The 22,372-nt window shown below is 45.9% G+C and overlaps 1 protein-coding gene across 2 annotated transcripts in view; it reads right to left on the bottom strand.

The window, feature by feature from the left end:
* Positions 1-22,372, bottom strand: part of LOC147029914 (uncharacterized) — a 37,831-nt gene that overhangs the window by 6,951 nt on the left and 8,508 nt on the right. Inside the window, exons 2-9 of one of the 2 annotated variants that reach the window (XM_085873416.1) lie at positions 14,221-15,230; positions 14,067-14,128; positions 13,099-13,225; positions 11,511-11,692; positions 10,215-10,373; positions 8,375-8,497; positions 1,701-1,831; positions 1,381-1,521 (exon numbers count right to left, since the gene is read on the bottom strand). In XM_085873416.1, the coding sequence (XP_085729542.1) occupies positions 1,381-1,521; positions 1,701-1,831; positions 8,375-8,497; positions 10,215-10,373; positions 11,511-11,692; positions 13,099-13,225; positions 14,067-14,128; positions 14,221-15,230 (1,935 nt within the window). The remainder of the gene's footprint in view (positions 1-1,380; positions 1,522-1,700; positions 1,832-8,374; positions 8,498-10,214; positions 10,374-11,510; positions 11,693-13,098; positions 13,226-14,066; positions 14,129-14,220; positions 15,231-22,372) is intronic. The other variant, XM_085873417.1, reaches the window with a different exon arrangement.

Genomic DNA, 22,372 nt, shown 5'->3' with positions numbered 1-22,372 from the left:
GGGAGAGGGTATTATGGGTGCCGTTTCAGAAGCCTCAATTATATCACGAGTAAGAGGAGTCCATGTTATTTTCACACTCGCTTAGCCCATGTTGCTTTCGACACGATTGTAAAAAAATTGGAGGAATTCCCATGTTTTGTTGCCTTTTTCCACATTGGAAAGGTGTATATATACAGCAGCTTGAGCGTCGTTCCACGTTAACATTACTGAATTGCAAAATAATAATATTAATAATAACAATAACAACAACACTGCAATAATTGACAGTCATAAAAAGGATAATGGGATCCCCCAAAGCTGCTCCTGTAAATATATTTCTCATTATTTTTTGTGATTATAACAACTGTAACCCCTCATCTCACCGGCAGCCATAAACAAACTCACGCAAAAAGCCGATCGATGGGAGAGTTCCATGACCAATCAGCTTGCCTCGCCAGCCTTTCATTATCCCCCGTTCCTTTTATTAGAGTGCTTGCTTGAGTTCTCTACAACCTGATTGGTAACTGAACACACCCCAGCACATGTGCTCGACCGAGAACCCTTCTTCTTGTTCTGTCGATTGTGTGATGTAAAAAGTTAATTTTGGGTGATTTGTTCCCTTTTCCCCTTCTGTTGAGCATTTTTCGCTTTGCAGCACCGCTGTGATCGTTTTGTTTCATCCTTGGGACAGCTGCTCTGATTTTAAAAACCACAACATTCTGTCATGCTCATGTGGCCATTTCCTCATGAGGGGGTGTTTTGTGATCGTACAGTAAATTGTCGTGTGGATTTGCTCAACAATATCGACATGTATTAATATGAGGAATTACACAAATTTTATTGTGGTTATTGTTGCATTTGTAAACATTAAACGTCGTTTTTATTCCATTTAACCTGCCTTCTCTACGACTACTACGAACCCAACCTCCCAATTTTGTCATCGTCCTATTTCATTAAACATCAGGGAAATTTTTTTTATCGATTCATGATGTGACACTGCTTTCTTTCGTTGAGATGGACTGATGGGGCATTCTCTTTGCACTGTTTATTACCACTCACAAGTTGACATGTTTTGTGGGCAAAGTGAGATCCCACCCAGGTGGACCCCATACAATTCCATGCGTTGCACACCCCGAACGCCGCTTCTGCTGGAAATAGCTCACTTACTCTTCACTAAGGACACCATGGGATTTTTAACATCCACCCACAAATGCCAGGGACGGGACACCCGGTTTAACATCTGTCCGAGGGATGACACACACACTGATAAATCGCTCTGCCTGTGAAACAACACGATGACAATTTATAGCTTGGTCCAGATTCGAACACAGGCAAGACAACTCAGAGGCAAGTGTATGTGCCTGTAGGCTATCCTGCCAGCCCTGGAGATGAGGTGCTCACCTTATGGGAAAGTCCACATGATTTTCAAGTTTCGTTCCATCATACAGGAACCGTTTAAACTGAATGATCAGCACTTCGGGTAGATGGCTGATCGAGACTTGCATAAACGCCACTCTATTCATCTTGCACTGTGAGCAAAACCTGGTCGGTAGAAGGAGTGAAGGTTCACAAAAGGAAGAATTCACGAAAAATCAAACAAGGGGAAGAGGTAAACAGAAACATGATATTTCACATGGAATAAACTGAAACACTGAGAGAGAATGATGATCATGTGGTAATTAAACATTTGACCAGAGAGTTCTGTTCTTTTCCTGCCTTACCACATTGCATCTTCATCGAGCTTCTCTGGTGCGGTGAATTTGAAAAGGCATTCCGATAGGGTCGTGCTGGTGTTGGGGTCTAATGGCACTGCCAATTGCAGGTACTTGAAGGGTTCGCAGTTCATCGACACCTGAAATATATCACATTCACAAAATGAGATCATTGATGTAACAAAGGCTTCGAGAAAGATGATTGAGAAGACAACAAGGGTGAAAAGAGAAAGAAAAAGGAGGGGTTGCCCTTTTGATGTCACAACGTAAACACTTGGCTCATGGGGTATGAAACCCTGGTTCAAATCCCATCTACCATATCAAGGAATAATAAGGAAACTGTTGCAGAAGGAGACCATTTGGCCCATCATGCCTGCAACACATCAACACCACACCAAATATATCCATCAAAATGAGGTAATTTAATTGCGGGAAATGAGAGAAGGAGTGTGAGGTTGGAGTTGGGGGCAATGTGGCACAATCAGGGATATTCCAAGGGTGTTAAAATCAAAAAAATATGGGAAATACCCCTGGGTGCTCACCTGGTTGGATAATGATAATGAGGAGGAAGTCAACATGGGATGGAATTAGCAAAATGAAAAAAAACTGGTTTCAAATACCTATTTTAGGGAGCAATCCCCACCCCCAACCCAACCCTTAGGTCTTTCTGTGGACCCCCTCAGACCCAAAATATTTTTTTATGCCATTAACAATCTTTGGTACATCATGGGTGATGAAGGTTGTTGTCTTGTTTCATCGGCATTGCATGTCGAGTTTCTGAGAAGAAAGCAAATACCTATTTTGGGGTATAATCCCCCGTAGACCACCTTCTGGCCTGATGTTTTTTGTTATTTTTTTTTTTAATGCTGTGAACAAATTTTGGTTCATACCGGGTGATGAAGTTTGTGGTGAAGTTTCATCAAAATCATCTGTGTAGTTTCAGAGAAGTTGTACGTGTTGATGGATGGACGGATGATGCGCCATCCCATAAGCTCCCTGGAACTCTGTTCCAGGTGAGCTAAAAATGGGGAATTTTTTTATTTTAGTAAAATTGTATTTTTATGTTTTTTTAATTTTTTTATTTAATTTTATCTTCAAAAACCTAACTTGGAAGAGGACAACTTGAGGTCATTTTGCAAGGCTCACAACAAGAATGTGTCCAATCTTTGGCAAGCCAGAATATATTGTTACAGTGCCGGCGCGTCGGCTGCGACACGACCGCCAGACGGAGCCGCAAGTCGGCTCGACCGATCGCCCTGAATGCAGATAGTCACCCCGGATAAGTCCGGAGTCAACGGGTCCTTGTTTTGGACCAGGAAGGGTCAATGTTTCCACCACGTGGTACAGGGTTATTTGCCAAATCTTTCAAATACCTTGAGACCACGTGGCGATCTACCGAGCCCTCACACCTTCGACGGAACTCGTACGGAAACGAGACGCTTCGCGAGCCCGTTCCGTGTGCGATGCGAAGCGGTTTTAATCACCAAGTTCCGTCGGTCCGATTATCCCGTTATGGGTGCACAACGGCCTTACTAGTTTCCAACACGCGCGACACGCTCAGTCAATGGCAGAAATGGACACGGACGAGCTGAGAACATTTAACAAATGGGGTTTATTTATAAAGCAATGGGGCCCAGGGAACACAGAAGATAGATTTACACCGAATATCAGAAATGCAATGCAAATATTTTTACAGCAAGCACTTAGCAGTTTTCTACTTATTGAACTGGCGCCCCACACACACACACACACACACACACACACACACACACACACACACACACACACACACACACACACACACACACACACACACACACACACACACACACACACACACACACACACACACACACACACACACACACACACATACACTGGACCCCACAGGTCTTTATTCGGCTCTCCAGCCAAGGAGGATAGTCCGGCTGGGAGTCAGGATAGCCAGCTACCTGGCGCAAGCGCGCGACTGGACGTCCCCTTCTCTTTGGAGCTCCGGGCACCGTCGTCCGAGCCAGCTCAGCTGAACCTGACCTCGAGGGATCCTCCGGCAGCTGAACCTGACCACCAGAGAGAAAGCCAGATAGAGATAACGTGGGAGCGCCAGAGGGAGAGAGAGAGACAGCACCAGCGAGAGAGATCGAGAGCCTCTTGGGGATGAACCCCACTTTTATCCTCCCCCTCCCGTGCCCCCACCCGCCTCTCCTCGCCACTCGCCTTCTCATTGGTCGGAAACCATCGTGCGATTCCCTGGCCTCCCTCCATTGGACTCCACCCACCGCCTCACCTCCGACCACGTGTCTAATGGCGACCATGTCGTGTCGGAGACGGGGCGGGGAAGATGCCCGTTCCCTGCCGATTGGCTAAGGAGAGCACCATGTCTACGCTAGACTCCGCCCATGCACGCACCTGCTGGTTGGCGTGCGCAGGAAGAATGCCGCGAGCGTCATGGCGTCAGGATGGACTTGAAGATGGCGTTGTTGTCAATGTTGTTGTTGCTGTTGTTGTTGTTGTTAATGTGGGAGATGGGGTATTCCAATAACAAATCGCAGCGCATTTACACTTATTCACCCATTAGACAAGGGGGAGGAAGCTATCTATAAAACACGTACTTACCGAGATAACTGAGCTAAAGGAACCTGTATGTTGTGTGCGATAGATTTCCAAATTCGTAACACTACCCCTCCCCTTTTTACAGACTCGTCCCGAGTCGTCAAATTTTCGTGTGACCAGCATGTGTAAGTTCTCCCCTAGTACAATATACCTGCGGATCCCTGAGTGCGACATATTTTTATACATGTCCCAAAAAAAATAACCTAATGCGCTGCGTAACGAACTAAACAAACTCACACAGACTCATTCGGACGACTTAACTAAATTGCCGGCGCTACGACAAAACATGCAGGTGGGGTTTAACTTATTTACAACCTTAACTTATCTATTACTTTACAATAACCATGGCCCAGGACCTGGCATCTGTGGGAGAGAAGGCATGGCAACGTTAACAGTTATATGAGGGTGAGTGCTCCACAGCTGAAGGTCGGACTTCTTCAGCGCCTGTTCAAAAGGCCCTTTGTTTGTCACTGAACCTTCTCTTTTTTCTTTTCTTTTCAGTTTTCAGCTGCTGGAGGGAACTCACGCTAACCCGGCATGCCATATGCCATCCCACAGGCCATTTGAAGGGGGTAGTCAGGCTGCCCAAATGCAGTCTCTGGCTCCCTGTGCAAGAACAGGGAGGTAGCCGGCTGCCCAATGCAGTCCCTGGCTCCTCCCTGACATGAACTGGATGGATGATGCAGAAACACAAAAATGAACGGATGGATGGATGGAAGAACACAAAAATGAACTGGATGGAAGATGCAAACAAACGGTGCACGGGCTGTACCAATGCAGTCCCCGTGGTGTAGCTGCCTGCAGGGCAGTCTTTGCAAACTCTGGCGATCCTGGCGCACATGGTGATGAATGAACACAGGGGCAAATGCAAAATAAAAGGGCAGCAGGCATGGGGTCATGGCAGAGGCAGACAAACGAGACATAGCAAGACAAGGCAATGCGGATCTGGCGATACAGCAAAACAGGCCAGCAGGTGAAGCTGGCCGGCCTCTGATCTCGTTCATTGTGGGTCTCGAGGGAGTGCGGTGGAGCCGGCCGCTCTAAAGGCGGGCTCGGACCTAGCCTACTGTCTCCCCCCAACCTATCGCCTTTGCCTGTCCCTGTCCATGCCTACTCCCTTAATTTGCAACAATAAAACCAAATTTGCCCCTTTCTATTTTTTTTATTCCATTTTTTTCCTTATAATTCGTCTCCCTAACCCACCTTATTGTCTCTGTCCGGCTAACCTATCTTGTCAACCTCGCCTACTCCCAACCCCTATGTTCACACCTTGGAGAGAAATAGGGAAAGACTCGCGTCCTGTCTCGAGGCCAAACAAAGCCTCAGAATGGCCTCCCACAGAGTTCAGCGATCTACTAAGGTGGGTCCAGCGGCCTACAACGAGCGAAAGGATGGATGGTGCGAAGGGGTACATCTCCTAACTATCCTGGCATTCATTAACCTTAAACTACCCCAGGGCTTTCCCAAAACGCCTGACACTTTAAACTCTAGGTTCTAACAACCATGATTCCCGTCGCCCTTTGTTTGTCACTGAACCTTCTCTTTTTTCTTTTCTTTTCAGTTTTCAGCTGCTGGAGGGAACTCACCCTAACCCGGCATGCCATATGCCATCCCACAGGCCATTTGAAGGGGGTAGCCAGGCTGCCCAAATGCAGTCTCTGGCTCCCTGTGCAAGAACAGACAGGGACAGAAATATATATATATATATATATATATATATATATATTTATATATATTTATATATTTATATATATATATTTATATATATTTATATATATATTTATATATATTTATATATATATATATATATATATATATATATATATATATATATATATATATACATACATATATATATATATATATATATATATATATATATATATATATATATATATATATTTCTAACAACCATGATTCCCGTCGCCTGTGTTGGTGTCCATTATAAATTTGGGCCCTCAAATTTTCTCTCGTGCCCGCGCACAATTTCAAGGCTGGGCAGCGTGGCGCACTTGGCAGGAACTACCCTCTGCCGAACTTGAACCATAGCACCCCCGGGCCCTGAGGCTTTCTCCGAGCCTACCAGCTCCCTATGACCGCAGGGGTTTGCCCTCTCTGGCATTGCCCCCCTCCGATGCCCACATGGCATTCTGGCGCTACGGGTCTCTATCCGAGGGTCGCCCGTGCCCACTACACTGTCCCGGTCCCGTGGACCCTTGGCCTACTCTGGCCAACTAGTCCGGTGCCCGGGGTGCCCTCTAAACGATAAACGATGCCCCAGTAGCCAAGGAGACTGCTTAAGCAGCACCAACGCTCTGCACAGAGTACGGTCCCAATCTCCTCCTCCTCCTATCTTCTGATCTTGAAAGGATCAGATGCTGGTCTCACCCTCAAAATATCCCTTTCAATCCATTCAAATGTCACACTTTCACACTGTCACTCTGGAAAACTCGTCAACAAAACACACCTACTTCCATGGTAAACCACTGGAAGATGTTCAGGCTCAAGCTTTTCAGCTCAATCATCATCCATGACGTTATCATCTGCTGGACAACCACCTGCACCCATGTCAGCTTTTCTCACAAACTTGATGAAAGGTGAAATCACAGTGAGGGCTCATGCTTCATTACAGTTTGGGAATTGGTGAAAGGAATTTTATTCTGCAAGCTTGGTGGTGGCAAAGAAGTGAAGTTGTTTGGCTTTGGCTTAAGACTTTAAGGTCCTGAGTTCAAGCCCATGTCAGGACAAAATATCATGTGATAGCTGCTGTTGTTTCCGTAATTTCACTGTGTGGAATTACATGGCGAGCCCATATTTATTTTCAACTAAAATAGCGACCAGTCGGTCATCTTGGATCTGATCTCGGGAAAATATTGACATGCATATGAAAGCCACCATTTGTTATCTGCTTGCCAAGTTTGAACAATATCGGTAAATGCATGTTGGAGAAAGGGTTGAGGATGTGTTTGATACCAGGTTCTTTTTTTCAACTAAAATAGGCACCAGTCCATCAGTCGGCCATCTTTGACCACATCACAAAATAAAATGAGGTACGTGTGTATGCCATCATGTGCTCTGCTGGTGCCAAGTTTAACAAAATTGGACCATGCATGTCTGAGAAATGGTTGGGGACACATTTAAGGAACAAACTCCAGTCGGCCATCTTGAATATTATCTCAAATAAAAAAATGATGTGCATGTACAAGCCGTCATTCGTTTGCTTGCCAGGTTTGAACAACATCGGTAAATGCATGTCCGAGAAATGGTTGAGGATGTGTTCAACATCGGGTATTTACAACTAAAATTGCCAACAGTTCTTTCCATCTTTGATCGCATCACATTACAAAATCATGTGCTTATGCAAAACATCATGTGTTTTCTTTCTGCCAAGTATGATTAAAATCGTTCGATACATGTCCGAGATATGGTTGCGGACACACACACACATGCAGGGACATGAAAACTGACCCTAATCCAGAAGCCCCCATTTCGGATGAAGTCCAACGGAGGCTAATAATACTTGACAGGTTGACTCAGCCGGTCATTCTTTTGAGGTCGGCAACATGAGTACCAACTTGCACCGAAAAGGGAGTCAATGGAGTCTCCTGCGTCAAAGTGGTGACACATCCAGGGTTGTGCACCCCAGCCAATGAAACTACCCCGGCAGCGTTATGCACGTGATGGTGCGAGGAGAATCGATTGTCCATCCATTGTATTCTATATTTCAGTAACATATGTGCAACATTCAAACTCTTTGCTGAGCTCCATTTATTTGTCCCTGGTTTTCCCCACCGATGGCCGATCTAATCACATTATGCCTTCCAAGGCTTCCACATTGTGGCTTTTCGATATCATGGTGTCTCGCTCAAATACTTCTCTGCACTCTTTTACTCTCGATTCACCTCTTCTCTCTTCGTACTTTCAGTTCCGATTTGATCACGTCCTTTTCTTATTTGTTATTTGGTGTGAATGTTAAAATTAACTTTGTCCAGAGAAATATAATCATTATTATTGAAGTTGTGAAAATATAACAGCAGAAATGGACAAAGACAAAGGAGTTTCTCGCATACCTTCCCACATTCTGTGCAGGTAATCTTCGATACCAACTGGCCCTGGAATATGTCATTAATGATGGAGTTCTCTTTCTGCTTGTGAATTAACCAGCTCTCCTCCACGATATCCTGATGGAAGAACTAAACACATGCATTAGTGTTTGAGATGTCCTCTTCAATGTGCAGACAAAGTGTGTGATGTTTGACTACAAATCTAAAAACAAACAAGTCTGAAGACGACGATGGTTCACGAGTGGTATTTGACGATGCAGATTGTTTCAGAAGTCAAGGATGAGACAATGTGATAATGTTTGACCAAGTTATAAAAATGATCAACATGATGTGGGATGAGTGACAGGTTATTAGCTGCAAAATGTCGAAAACCCGGTTTCGTTCAACAACTTTAAAAATTTGACCTTTGCATAACCTTTAAAGGTCACAAAGCAATGTTTTGGACATTAAAATAAGGAAACAGGATATGTGCTATAGCTTAATGGAGTTAGTTCGTCGAAGAAGGTCGAAAACCCGGTTCGATTCCCACAACTTTGAAAATTTGACCTTTGTGAACTTTAAAGGTCAAAGGTCAAGGATTATAACCTTTGCTGCAAAACTTCCTCTGGAACATTCCAGGAACAATATAACGTCATATAGGCTATATGGCATTTCACACTCCTCAGATTATTCATACTTTGATGAAATCAACGTAAAAACAAACTTGAAGGGGGCGCCACGGGCAAGGTGTTCGAGATAGAGAAAAATGGTTTCAAGACTTAATGTGGGGAATGACCTCAAGAAAATGCATAAAAAATATTGTCATCCCAGCTCTCAAAGTTTGGGTGGTCATCTGATTTTTATGTCAAAATTCGAAATTTTCTAAGTTCATGACCTTGTGACCTTGTGACCTTGACCTTGGGATGAAAATGAAAAATCGAGCTCCGTGGGGCAATGCAGTTGCCATTGGGCTAACCAAATACCGAAACCACTGTCAGATTTGACAAAACCCGCAGGAGAAGACGCAAATTGATATCGGCTACCCCCCAAAAACACGTGTTGTTTGGGCGTGGCTCCGCCCATAATGGGCGGACCACGCCCTTTTTCAGGAAAACACAACGTGATCATGATATAAACCTCCCACCAAAATTTCATCAGGATCGGATGAAAACCCACAGAGCTATGCTCGGGACAGACAGACAGACAGACACACAACAATAACGAATATAGTGGTCACTTATATTTTTTGTGAAAATATTTTTTCGTGAACCAATTATTGTCTGGTGTTGGCTTAATGGTTCGGGTGGGGGCTTGGGATCTGAGGATGCTGAGTTCAAATCCTATTCAGCTGTTGAATTAATACCAGGTGGGGTTGACTCTGCCTGTCATTCTTCTTTGGTCAGCAAAATGAGTGCCAACATGCTGGTATATTGTGTCGGAGTGGGGATCCGTTCAGGCTTGTGTCCAATAGCCTCGGAGATTGCTGAGACAGCACCAGTGCTCTGCACGAGTGTGGTCCCAATGGATGTTTGGAATTCTAATACTAATGAAATCATTGCTGTCAGGGACTGTCTCAATTTTGGACATGAAAATGTCAGGGAAAGAGGAAGAAAAGGTGGTTCACCAAAGATAAGGTTAATAAAAGGGGTTTGTGGGGTGGGAGGAGGTATATGAAAAAAAATTGCTTATTCTTGTGTTTGTCATATGTTGAACTGAATGTCATTTGAAAATTATCAAATACATTGTAATTTTCGGTTTGAAAAGTTTTTTCACAATTTTTTGGTGTGATTAGTTTTTGTTCTCAATGTTCAAAACCGGTAAAGGAGCAAAAATCTATCTGTGGAGGTCTTGATGTGATTGAACTCACTCTGTTGGGATGACCGTCAGCGCCTGGAAGGTCGATGGAGATGTCATCACACACACAGTTCAGCTCTTCGTGAAGGCAGTTGAGAAGACAGTCCAAAAACTCCTGAGCATCTTGCTGTTGAAAGGCTGTAAACTGGCGAAAATACGTATGCACCAACCTCTGGCAAGGTGGAGGTAGATCGATGAAGAGAAAGGGTGAAAAGTCAGTTTTCACAAGTCCAGCGGATGATACAATGGAATTCAATATCTGACAAGAAATTTAAAAAGAATTGAACTGCAAACACATGACGACCATGACTGATGTAGATTGTACAATCAGATTATTTTTTCTGCCTCCACTGACGAAGTCGTCCGATCGAGGCATGATGTTTATCGGGTTTTCCGTCCGTCCGGACGTCCATGTTAATTCTCTGTTTTCTCTTCAACCACTTATCCGATTGACCCGAAATTTTCACCATAAGTGTGAATCCTCATGCAGAATGTTTCCATGATACATCTGATGTCATTGGTCATGTAGTTCAGCAGACTTTTTTATCATATAAAATCCTTCAAAAATCTTCTTCCCTGAGAAAAATGTTTGTCATTTCAACCTGATTGGATGCATGATTTGGCAGCCAGAATTATTTAATATTTTGAATCTGGGTTCAGGAATTCAAATCAAATTTGGGACAAGTATGTGTTATGATGTAATAATGTGGGTGGAGCACTCAAATCTGGCAACGTTGTGACGTCGAAGAGTGCCCTTATAATTTGTCTTCTTTTTTTTGCTGTTTGGCGAATAATTATCATTAAAAGTGGTCAAGAGTCGTCTCGTTCCCATTTGCCATCATTCGTTGGTGGAGCTTAAATATCCTACAGTGCCCTTCCTGAAAAGTAGGCAAGTTATCGCCAGCATCCTGAACGAATCACAAATTCCTTCTCCATCTCACCTTCAGAAGGCACAGCTGCACTCACAGCAAATGATGCTTCCTGCAGCCATTTGCTGTTTAATAAAAAAGAAGATGACGAAGTCGTCTCACAGCAAAACAACTTTGTTTCTTTGGTGTGATGTGAGAACCTTCCCTTATATTACCTGCTGTATATCACAGGTGATGACGAACATGTAAAATGGAACTTCCATTCATACTTTGAATGTGTAATCGCAAAAACAAGAGTGAATCTTGACCACATTTAACCTGATATAAATAAAAATAAAATCCCATTCGCGAAGCTTGGAATGTTGTCCCATGAAACCTGCACCTGTTTACAGAAAAAAACTGCAAAAGAATGCTCCGGCTTTCTTTCAACGTTTGCTTACCTTCAGCTTTCGTGGCTTGATTGCGAGATGGTTTCCATAGGAGTACACTGTGAGGCTCCTCATACCAATACAGATCTGTTTTTTGCTCCAAAGAGCAAACATAATCTGGGCAAAGGCAAAGGTCATCTCTCGACCTGACCCAGATGGGTTATGGGGGTTTAATTCCTTCAAGAATGTCTTTCCTGTCAAACACATTGAGAGTTTGATGAGTATGAGGGGAAAAGCAGTGAAATGTATTTTCAAATTGATATTGTGGTCACTGGAAGTCTTTGGGTCTCCAAAGATGCCGCCTGCTCGTATTAGACTCACCTGGGCAACTCACCAATGCACTGGATCAAAACTACCACTTGATACCCTCAAACCTTTCTCGAAGCGAGGTAATCCAAAGTGTAATTTTTATCCTTATTTAATTCCCAGACCATGACCATAAGTTATTCTAATATTTAACTCTATATTGTGACTCCACATCCTCAATTTCATAACTTCGTCAGAAACTATTTAGGTAGTAATCTCTCAATTTATACTCCCTGGTTATGTCAGATGGGTGTGTTCATTGGATTACGAGTTTGAAGGACTGAAAATTTAGCTCGAAGGTAGCGTACTTGAGCTGTGAGGTCTGAGTTTGATCTCAGCCAAGATGGGATCTGACTGGAATCTGTTCATCTGGTGGGCAACAGACGGGACAATGTGTTTTCGAGTATGTAATTATTTTTGCAGGTACATTGAGGAAACTGACATTTGCGAAGCATTCACTGGTCCAGCACTTCAAAGATCCCGTTGTGCCTTTCAAAATGGGGTGGCAATGGTGTGCTGAGACGCTGGAAAACTCCGAATGGCTGTCCCGAGTAACATCAAACGGTGATGTTAAATCACCTCGTATAACCTTTGGTGGTGTCTCCACTGCTTCAGCAGCATCTTCGATTCTTGGAGGAAGGCTGGTGAGTATTCGGGGCAGAGATTTTGTGACGTAATCATTTGGAGATTCTATATAATTTGGGTACATAATATATCCTGTGACTATGTGGAAGCTTTAATTTGCAGCTAAATCTTATACTTTGGAATTAAATAACTTTTGCAGCAACATCGATCTAAATATACCATCAGAGATGGGGAATCCCCCGCCATTGAATGAAAAAGGTCATTCATGTTCCAGATAATGAGGAAGGTGAATTGGAAACAAGACACCCTTTGGTCATCATCTCGACAAAGTTCCCCAGGGGTGAGGAACGTAGTAACCAAAAATAATTGAAATCAGATTAGCGGTTTTCCATTTATTACAAAAAACTTTTTTCAAGATGGCCGCCCCAGCCGGCCATCTTGGATCCGGCCATGCCCAAAATCAATCGGGTTCTTTCTTTTCAGGTGGTACATGTGTGACCCAAATTTCAAATCGATATGGCGAACAGTTTATGAGTTATCGCACTCACAGCTATAAATGTTGACGCCCGGGCGGACGGATGGACAGCCGGACGACCTGGGTGACAACAATATCCCCCTTCCGCCACGCGGCGGGGGATAAATACCACTAAAATCAGACAAATGTGAGAATGAACTTCACAACAAGCCATTATCGGACCAAGTTACGAACCGTGGAAGTACTCCAGTAGACCAGGAGTGTTTGCCAGACACTGTAGGACGCAATTCATGTAGCAGGTTAGGCCGAGGTTCACGAGGCCAATGAATCCATCTTGGGTATCAGTCTTCAGAGGTTTGATCTAATGTTAGGTTTGGGAAGAGGAAAACAATTAATGGATTATTGAACTGACATTGAGTAAAACAATACTCACCAATGCCTGGTGTCGGGGTAGTGGTTCGGGTAGCGGCTTGGGATCCAAAAGGTCCTGGGTTCAAGCCCCGTTGGCCGCTTGAATTAATACACATCAGGGGGTTCACTCAGCCTGTCATCCTTCCGAAGTCGGCAAAGTGAGTACTAGTGTACTGTGCCCGGTGTATGCCCCGGTTAAAATAGGTGTACCATATCCTTGTGTAGTAAGAGGCGACCAGGGTTGCGTCAGGAAGGGCATCTGGCGTAAAACCTGTGCCAAATCACGATGCAAATCATACAGATGATCCGCTGTGGAGACCCCTAACGGAAGCAGCCGAAAGAAGAAGAAGAAGACGAAGAAGATTGACTAAAACAATACATTGACCGACAATGTGCTTCCTTCCCTTGTTTAACTGTTTCCTTCCTTCATCTGTTCATCTATAGCCAAGATCTCAGTTCATACCTGTCTCCCTTGTACCTGTGTCTAACCCTTTGAATGCTTTGGGTTCCTCATAGACGGTTCACTCAACGTGATTAATCTCCTGCCTGTGTGTGAGTTGCTTTGGCAACTCGATCACATGGTGCACTCCACAGGACAATCATGAGGGAAAACCATTTGATGTAAACAGAGATTGGATGATAACATGTCCTATTTTGGGGATGAACAAAATGTCTGAAAAGGTGAGGATAGACACATTGAAGAGAAATAAATGAAGGAATAAAGGAGGAGGAAAGAAACGTGCAGGTATAGATGACATTCATTTGTTCCATTTATTTCTTTATTTCTGTACCTTTTCAGCCTCGGGACAATCTCTGGCAGCTGGTGGGGATTTGCAGTCAAAACGATTCATTTCTGGAACAGAAAGTTTTCGTTTCAGGAGAGTTCAGTTTTACAAAGATACAGACACTCGTACAAAGGAAAATGTAGATTGTGTTTGGTCTCACCTCTGATGGAAGATTGGCTAAGTGCAGAATTCACTGGTTTGACTGCACCTGGGCATTGAGCCTTTGTGTTCATTTTGATTGCAGACAAGGATGTCTTTGTAAAATTGTCAGCCAATGGGGAACGAGGCACTGCATCACCTTTCACTGCAGACGACACCTCACTTGTTGGTTTGTCTGTGGATGGGGAAGGGGACTCTTTTCTGCGCTTAACTGCAGACATTGAGGTCTTTCCTCGTTTGTCTGCAGATGGGGAAGGAGGCTTTTGGCTGCTTTTTACTGCAGATGTCAAGGCCTTTGCTTGTTTGACTGCCAATGGAGAATGACGCTTTTTGCTGCTTTTGAATGCAGACAAAAACTTCAATGCTGGTTTTGCTGCAGATGGAGAATGAGGATTTTTGCTGCTTTTGAATGCAGATAAAAACTTCCATGCTGGTTTCGATGCAGATGGGGAAGGAGGCTTTTTGCTACTTTTTACTGCAGACATTGAGGCCTTTGCTGGTTTGTCTGCAGATGGGGAGGGTGGCACTTTGCTGCTCTTAACTGCAGATATCGAGGCCTTTGCTTGTTTGTCTGCCAATGGAGAATGAGGCTTTTTGCTTCTTTTGAAAGCAGACAAAAACTTCCATACTGGTTTCACTGCAGATGGGGAAGCAGGCTTTGTGCTGTTTGTGACTGCAGACGGCGAGGCCTTTGTTTGTTTGTCTGCAGATATGGAAAGAGGCTTTTTGCTGCTTTTTACTGCAGGCATCGAGGTCTTTCCTTGTTTGTCTGCAGATGTGGAAGAAGGCTTTGTTCTGCTATTATCTGCAGCTGGTGTTGTCTTTACTCGTTTGTTTTTCGGCATTGCAGGAGCCTGTGCCCCAGCTGATGATGTCAGACATTCACCAGGTTTAAGTCCATCCTGATGCCGTTCACTCTTCTCATGGGTCTTTGGCTTTCTTCGATGCCAAAAACTCTTCTTTCTTTTCACACTCTTTGGTGGTTGTGGTGGTTTTTCAACAACACTGGAGCTGCAAGGAATGAAATCACAAGAGGAGGAATTATAACACATTCAATGAGTTCAATTTACACTTCTTTTCAATTTCCATGAGTTCAATGAGGGTGAGGACGAAGGAGGTTTTCCTCTTTGTACTCTTGCACAAACATCCTATCATCAAAAACAACGGTATCCCTAGATATTAGCAAATTGTCCAGCAATGGAACAAATTCTCTTTTCCTTTGTCTATCCTTAACAATTGATGACTGCAATCTATTTATTTTGAGGCTCGCAGGATAGACTCAAGGTATGCACACTCGTCTCTGAGCCATTGAGCCTGGCCTCAAATCTCAAACCATTCAGAAAATGCCATCCTCGTGTTTCGGAGGCAGGCAAGGCATCGATGTGTTTGTCCGTCCCTCAGATGGACATTAAATTAGGCGCCCCGTCTGTCAACAATTTTTGGAGCACGTAAAAGATCCCATGGTTTCTTCCATGAAGAAGAAGTTTCCATTCAGATTTGTAATTTGTTCAGGTTGATGAGTGATCACCGAAATCACCGACATTGGATCTTGCCAGCCGGTTCGTTAAAGACTTCGGCCAAAATCTTTCTTGGGCCAAACAGACAATAAACTGTAGAAATAGGTTCTGTTAGTTGCAGCGGAAGTGGTGGTAGTCGGCGTTGTCGGAGTAGTAGTACGAGTCATAGTCATAGAAGTAGTGGTAGTCGTAGTTGTTGAAGTAAACAAGGAACTCGGACACAGGAGGAGGCCATTTGGCCCATCAAGCCTGCACTGTATCTAAACCACATGAATCAATGCAACAGTTTATCAAAATAAATTCACGAAGGGAAAGGGTGTGGAAATGCAGGAGTGGGGATGAGGAAAGTGGGGCAAGCACGGACATCACCTGGGTATTTATACACATGAACAATTGCACAACAAATACATTATATTTCATTGAAATTATAAACTAATTGTTTTAGTTTACTTTTTTGAGGGGTTGTGGGAGGGTGGCCCTTGAACAAGCCCTGACAGTACATTCATGCACCTTTTGAAGAGACTCGGAGATCTATCAATCATGACACATACGTCCAATCACCGATCCATATCTCAGTGACCAGCTCCCTTCAATTCTTGTAAATATCCATGTTATGTCCCACTGCCTCGATCCCCACTGCTTCTCGGTACCTATCTCATTCCATTTTAAATGTATCGACTGTTTTTGCTGCCATTACCTTTCCACAGACAACCTTTGCAGTGTCATCCACTCTCTGATTGAAAGACCCTTAATTACCATCTTAACTCTCCTCTTATTTACTCTCAGGGTGAAGACCTTGGTCTTGTCACTTGATCTCCCTTCTGCAAGAAACCACTTCTGCAGTTATTTTGTGTATACCCTTCATTATCTTCATCATCTCGATGATATCCACTCCCAGCCGTCCTGTCTCTTTCAGCCACTCCACCAAGTCGAGTTAAGGCAGACCGATAATTCATCAATCTCAGTACTCTATGCTGAACCATCTTCATGGTGGCTCTGTCCTTCCTCAGATGTGGTCACACACGCTGTACAATATTCTAGGACCGAGGTTCCTGTCGTGTGCTGCCTTTTTGGCTGCTGGTTGCATCATCGTTTCGGGGCGCAGCTGTGCCACTGATGGTGTGATGTTATGGAGCAGGAAAGTGTGATATTACCTAACCCCTATTACCAGTACACTGGCTCTTATTTCGCCGACCTCAGAAGGATGACTAACTGAGTCAACCCCCTGGTGTTAGTTCAGAACCCAACGGGTCACGAACTCAGGACCCGAGGATCCCAAGCCACCACCCCAACAATTAAGCCAACACCAGGCAATATTCGAGGTGAGGCCTCAGTAAATTCCTACACAGTGTGAACATTACCTCCTTTGATTTGCGAGTTATTCCTCTGATAATAAAACCTGACACCCGATTACAATCTGTCTTTCCTCCAAGCTTTGTGTTATCTGCAAATTTGGAAAGTTGACAATCAACTCACTGTCCAAATTATTGATACAAGTCCTGTCCTGACTCGAATGTTCTGTTGAAGATATTGGTGAACATCACACTTATCTGGTCAATGAACATCACACTTACCTGGTCTATGAACATCACACTTACCTGGTCTATGAACATCACACTTATCTGGTCTATGAACATCACACTTACTTGGTCTATGAACATCACACTTACCTGGTCTATGAACATCACACCTACCTGGTCTATGAACATCACACTTATCTGGTCTATGAACATCACACTTATCTGGTCTATGAACATCACACTTACCTGGTCTATGAACATCACACTTACCTGGTCTATGAACATCACACTTACCTGGTCTATGAACATCACACCTACCTGCCCCATTAACATCACACTTACCTGGTCTATGAACATCACACCTACCTGCCCATTAACATCAAACCCACCTGCTCCATTAACATCACACCAACCTGCTCTGTGAACATCACACTTTCCTGGTCTATGAACATCACACCGAATTGCCCCATGAACATCAAACCCACTTGCTCCATTAACATCACACTTACCTGGTCTATGAACATCACACCTTCCTGCTCTGTGAAGATCACACCTTCCTACCCCATTAACATCACACTTACCTGGTCTATGAACATCACACCTTCCTGCTCTGTGAAGATCACACCTTCCTACCCCATTAACATCACACCCCCCTGCCCCATTAACACCACACCTACCTGCCCCATTAACATCACACCTCCCTGCCCCATGAACATCACACCTACCTGCCCCATTAACCTCACACCTCCCTGCCCCATTAACATCACACCTACCTGCCCCATTAACATCACACCTCCCTGCCCCATTAACATCACACCTCCCTGCCCCATTAACATCACACCTTCCTGCCCCATTAACATCACACCTCCCTGCCCCATTAACATCACACCTACCTGCCCCATTAAGATCACACCTCCTTGCCCCATTAACACCGCACCTCCCTGCCCCATTAACATCACACCTCCCTGCCCCATTAACACCGCACCTCCCTGCCCCATTAACATCACACCTACCTGCCCCATTAACATCACACCTCCCTGCCCCATTAACATCAAACCTCCCTGCTCCATTAACATCACACCGACCTGCCCCATTAACACCGCACCTCCCTGCCCCATTAACATCACACCTCCCTGCCCCATTAACACCGCACCTCCCTGCCCCATTAACATCACACCTCCCTGCCCCATTAACATCACACCGACCTGCCCCATTAACATCACACCTACCTGCCCCATTAACATCACACCGACCTGCCCCATTAACATCACACCGACCTGCCCCATTAACATCACACCTACCTGCCCCATTAACATCACACCTACCTGCCCCATTTACATCACACCTCCCTGCCCCATTTACATCACACCTTCCTGCCCCATTAACATCACACCTACCTGCCCCATTATCATCACACCCCCCTGCCCCATTAACATCACACCTCCCTGCCCCATTAACATCACACCTCCCTGCCCCATTAACATCACACCTACCTGCCCCATTAAAATCACACCTACCTGCCCCATTAACATCACACCTCCCTGCCCCATTAACATCACACCGACCTGCCCCATTAACATCACACCTTCCTGCCCCATTAACATCACACCTCCCTGCCCCATGAACATCACACCGACCTGCCCCATTAACATCACACCTCCCTGCCCCATTAACATCACACCGACCTGCCCCATTAACATCACACCTACCTGCCCCATTAACATCGCACCTCCCTGCCCCATTAACACCGCACCTCCCTGCCCCATTAACATCGCACCTCCCTGCCCCATTAACACCGCACCTCCCTGCCCCATTAACATCACACCTCCCTGCCCCATTAACACCGCACCTCCCTGCCCCATTAACATCACACCTACCTGCCCCATTAACATCGCACCTCCCTGCCCCATTAACATCGCACCTTCCTGCCCCATTAACATCGCACCTCCCTGCCCCATTAACACCGCACCTCCCTGCCCCATTAACATCACACCTACCTGCCCCATTAACATCACACCTCCCTGCCCCATTAACATCACACCGACCTGCCCCATTAACATCACACCTACCTGCCCCATTAACATCACACCTACCTGCTCCATTAAAATCACACCTACCTGCCCCATTAACATCACACCTCCCTGCCCCATTAACATCACATCGACCTGCCCCATTAACATCACACCTTCCTGCCCCATTAACATCGCACCTCCCTGCCCCATTAACATCACACCTCCCTGCCCCATTAACACCGCACCTCCCTGCCCCATTAACATCACACCTACCTGCCCCATTAACATCACACCTCCCTGCCCCATTAACATCACACCGACCTGCCCTATTAACATCACACCTACCTGCCCCATTAACATCACACCGAGCCGCCCCATTAACATCACACCGACCTGCCCCATTAACATCACACCTACCTACCCCATTAACATCACACCTACCTGCCCCATTAACATCACACCTCCCTGCCCCATTAACATCACACCGACCTGCCCCATTAACATCACACCTACCTGCCCCATTAACATCACACCGACCTGCCCCATTAACATCACACCGACCTGCCCCATTAACATCACACCTCCCAGCCCCATTAACATCACACCTACCTGCCCCATTAACATCACACCTCCCAGCCCCATTAACATCACACCTACCTGCCCCATTTACATCACACCTCCCTGCCCCATTTACATCACCCCTACCTGCCCCATTTACATCACACCTCCCTGCCCCATTAACATCACACCTTCCTGCCCCATTTACATCACACCGACCTGCCCCATTCACATCACACCTCCCTGCCCCATTTACATCACACCTTCCTGCCCCATTTACATCACCCCTACCTGCCCCATTAACATCACCCCTACCTGCCCCATTTACATCACACCTACCTGCCCCATTTACATCACCCCTACCTGCCCCATTTACATCACACCTCCCTGCCCCATTTACATCACACCTTCCTGCCCCATTTACATCACCCCTACCTGCCCCATTAACATCACACCTACCTGCCCCATTAACATCACCCCTCCCTGCCCCATTTACATCACACCTCCCTGCCCCATTTACATCACACCTACCTGCCCCATTTACATCACCCCTCCCTGCCCCATTTACATCACACCTCCCTGCCCCATTTACATCACACCTCTCTGCCCCATTTACATCACCCCTACCTGCCCCATTTACATCACACCTACCTGCCCCATTTACATCACACCTCCCTGCCCCATTAACATCACACCTACCTGCCCCATTTACATCACCCCTACCTGCCCCATTTACATCCCACCTCCCTGCCCCATTTACATCACACCTTCCTCCCCCATTTCCATCACCCCTACCTGCCCCATTAACATCACACCTACCTGCCCCATTAACATCACCCCTCCCTGCCCCATTTACATCACACCTCCCTGCCCCATTTACATCACACCTACCTGCCCCATTTACATCACCCCTCCCTGCCCCATTTACATCACACCTCCCTGCCCCATTTACATCACACCTCCCTGCCCCATTTACATCACCCCTACCTGCCCCATTTACATCACACCTACCTGCCCCATTTACATCACACCTCCCTGCCCCATTAACATCACACCTCCCTGCCCCATTTACATCACCCCTACCTGCCCCATTTACATCACACCTCCCTGCCCCATTTACATCACACCTTCCTGCCCCATTAACATCACACCTACCTGCCCCATTAACATCACACCTACCTGCCCCATTAACATCACCCCTCCCTGCCCCATTTACATCACACCTCCCTGCCCCATTTACATCACACCTACCTGCCCCATTTACATCACCCCTCCCTGCCCCATTTACATCACACCTCCCTGCCCCATTTACATCACACCTCCCTGCCCCATTTACATCACCCCTCCCTGCCCCATTTACATCACCCCTACCTGCCCCATTTACATCACACCTACCTGCCCCATTTACATCACACCTTCCTGCCCCATTAACATCGCACCTCCCTGCCCCATTAACATCACACCTCCCTGCCCCATTAACACCGCACCTCCCTGCCCCATTAACATCACACCTACCTGCCCCATTAATATCACACCTCCCTGCCCCATTAACATCACACCGACCTGCCCCATTAACATCACACCTACCTGCCCCATTAACATCACACCTACCTGCCCCATTAACATCACACCTCCAAGCCCCATTAACATCACACCTACCTGCCCCATTTACATCACACCTCCCTGCCCCATTTACATCACCCCTCCCTGCCCCATTTACATCACACCGACCTGCCCCATTAACATCACACCTACCTGCCCCATTAACATCACACCGACCTGCCCCATTAACATCACACCGACCTGCCCCATTAACATCACACCGACCTGCCCCATTAACATCACACCGACCTGCCCCATTAACATCACACCTACCTGCCCCATTAACATCACACCGACCTGCCCCATTAACATCACACCGACCTGCCCCATTAACATCACACCGACCTGCCCCATTAACATCACACCTCCCTGCCCCATTAACATCACACCGACCTGCCCCATTAACATCACACCTACCTGCCCCATTAACATCACACCGACCTGACCCACTAACATCACACCGACCTGCCACATGAACATCACACCTCCCAGCCCCATTAACATCACACCTCCCAGCCCCATTAACATCACACCTACCTGCCCCATTAACATCACCCCTCCCTGCCCCATTAACATCACACCTCCCTGCCCCATTAACATCACACCTCCCTGCCCCATTAACATCACACCTTCCTGCCCCATTAACATCACACCTCGCTGCCCCATTAACATCACACCTACCTGCCCCCTTAACATCACACCTCCCCGCCCCATTACCCCCACACCTTCCTGCCCCATTAACATCACACCTCCCTGCCACATTCACACCGCACCTCCCCCCCCCACTAACACCACCCCTACCTGCCCCATTAACATCACCCCTTCCTGCCCCATTAACACCACACCTCCCTGCCCCATTAACATCACACCTCCCTGCCCCATTAACATCACACCGACCTGCCCCATTAACACCGCACCTCCCTGCCCCATTAACATCACACCTC

Source organism: Eptatretus burgeri, chromosome 3 (genome assembly GCF_056783735.1).
Source record: "Eptatretus burgeri isolate ZD-2024b chromosome 3, Ebu_testis_v1, whole genome shotgun sequence".
NCBI lineage: Eukaryota > Metazoa > Chordata > Myxini > Myxiniformes > Myxinidae > Eptatretus > Eptatretus burgeri.
This window is presented reverse-complemented; position numbering and strand designations above follow the sequence as displayed.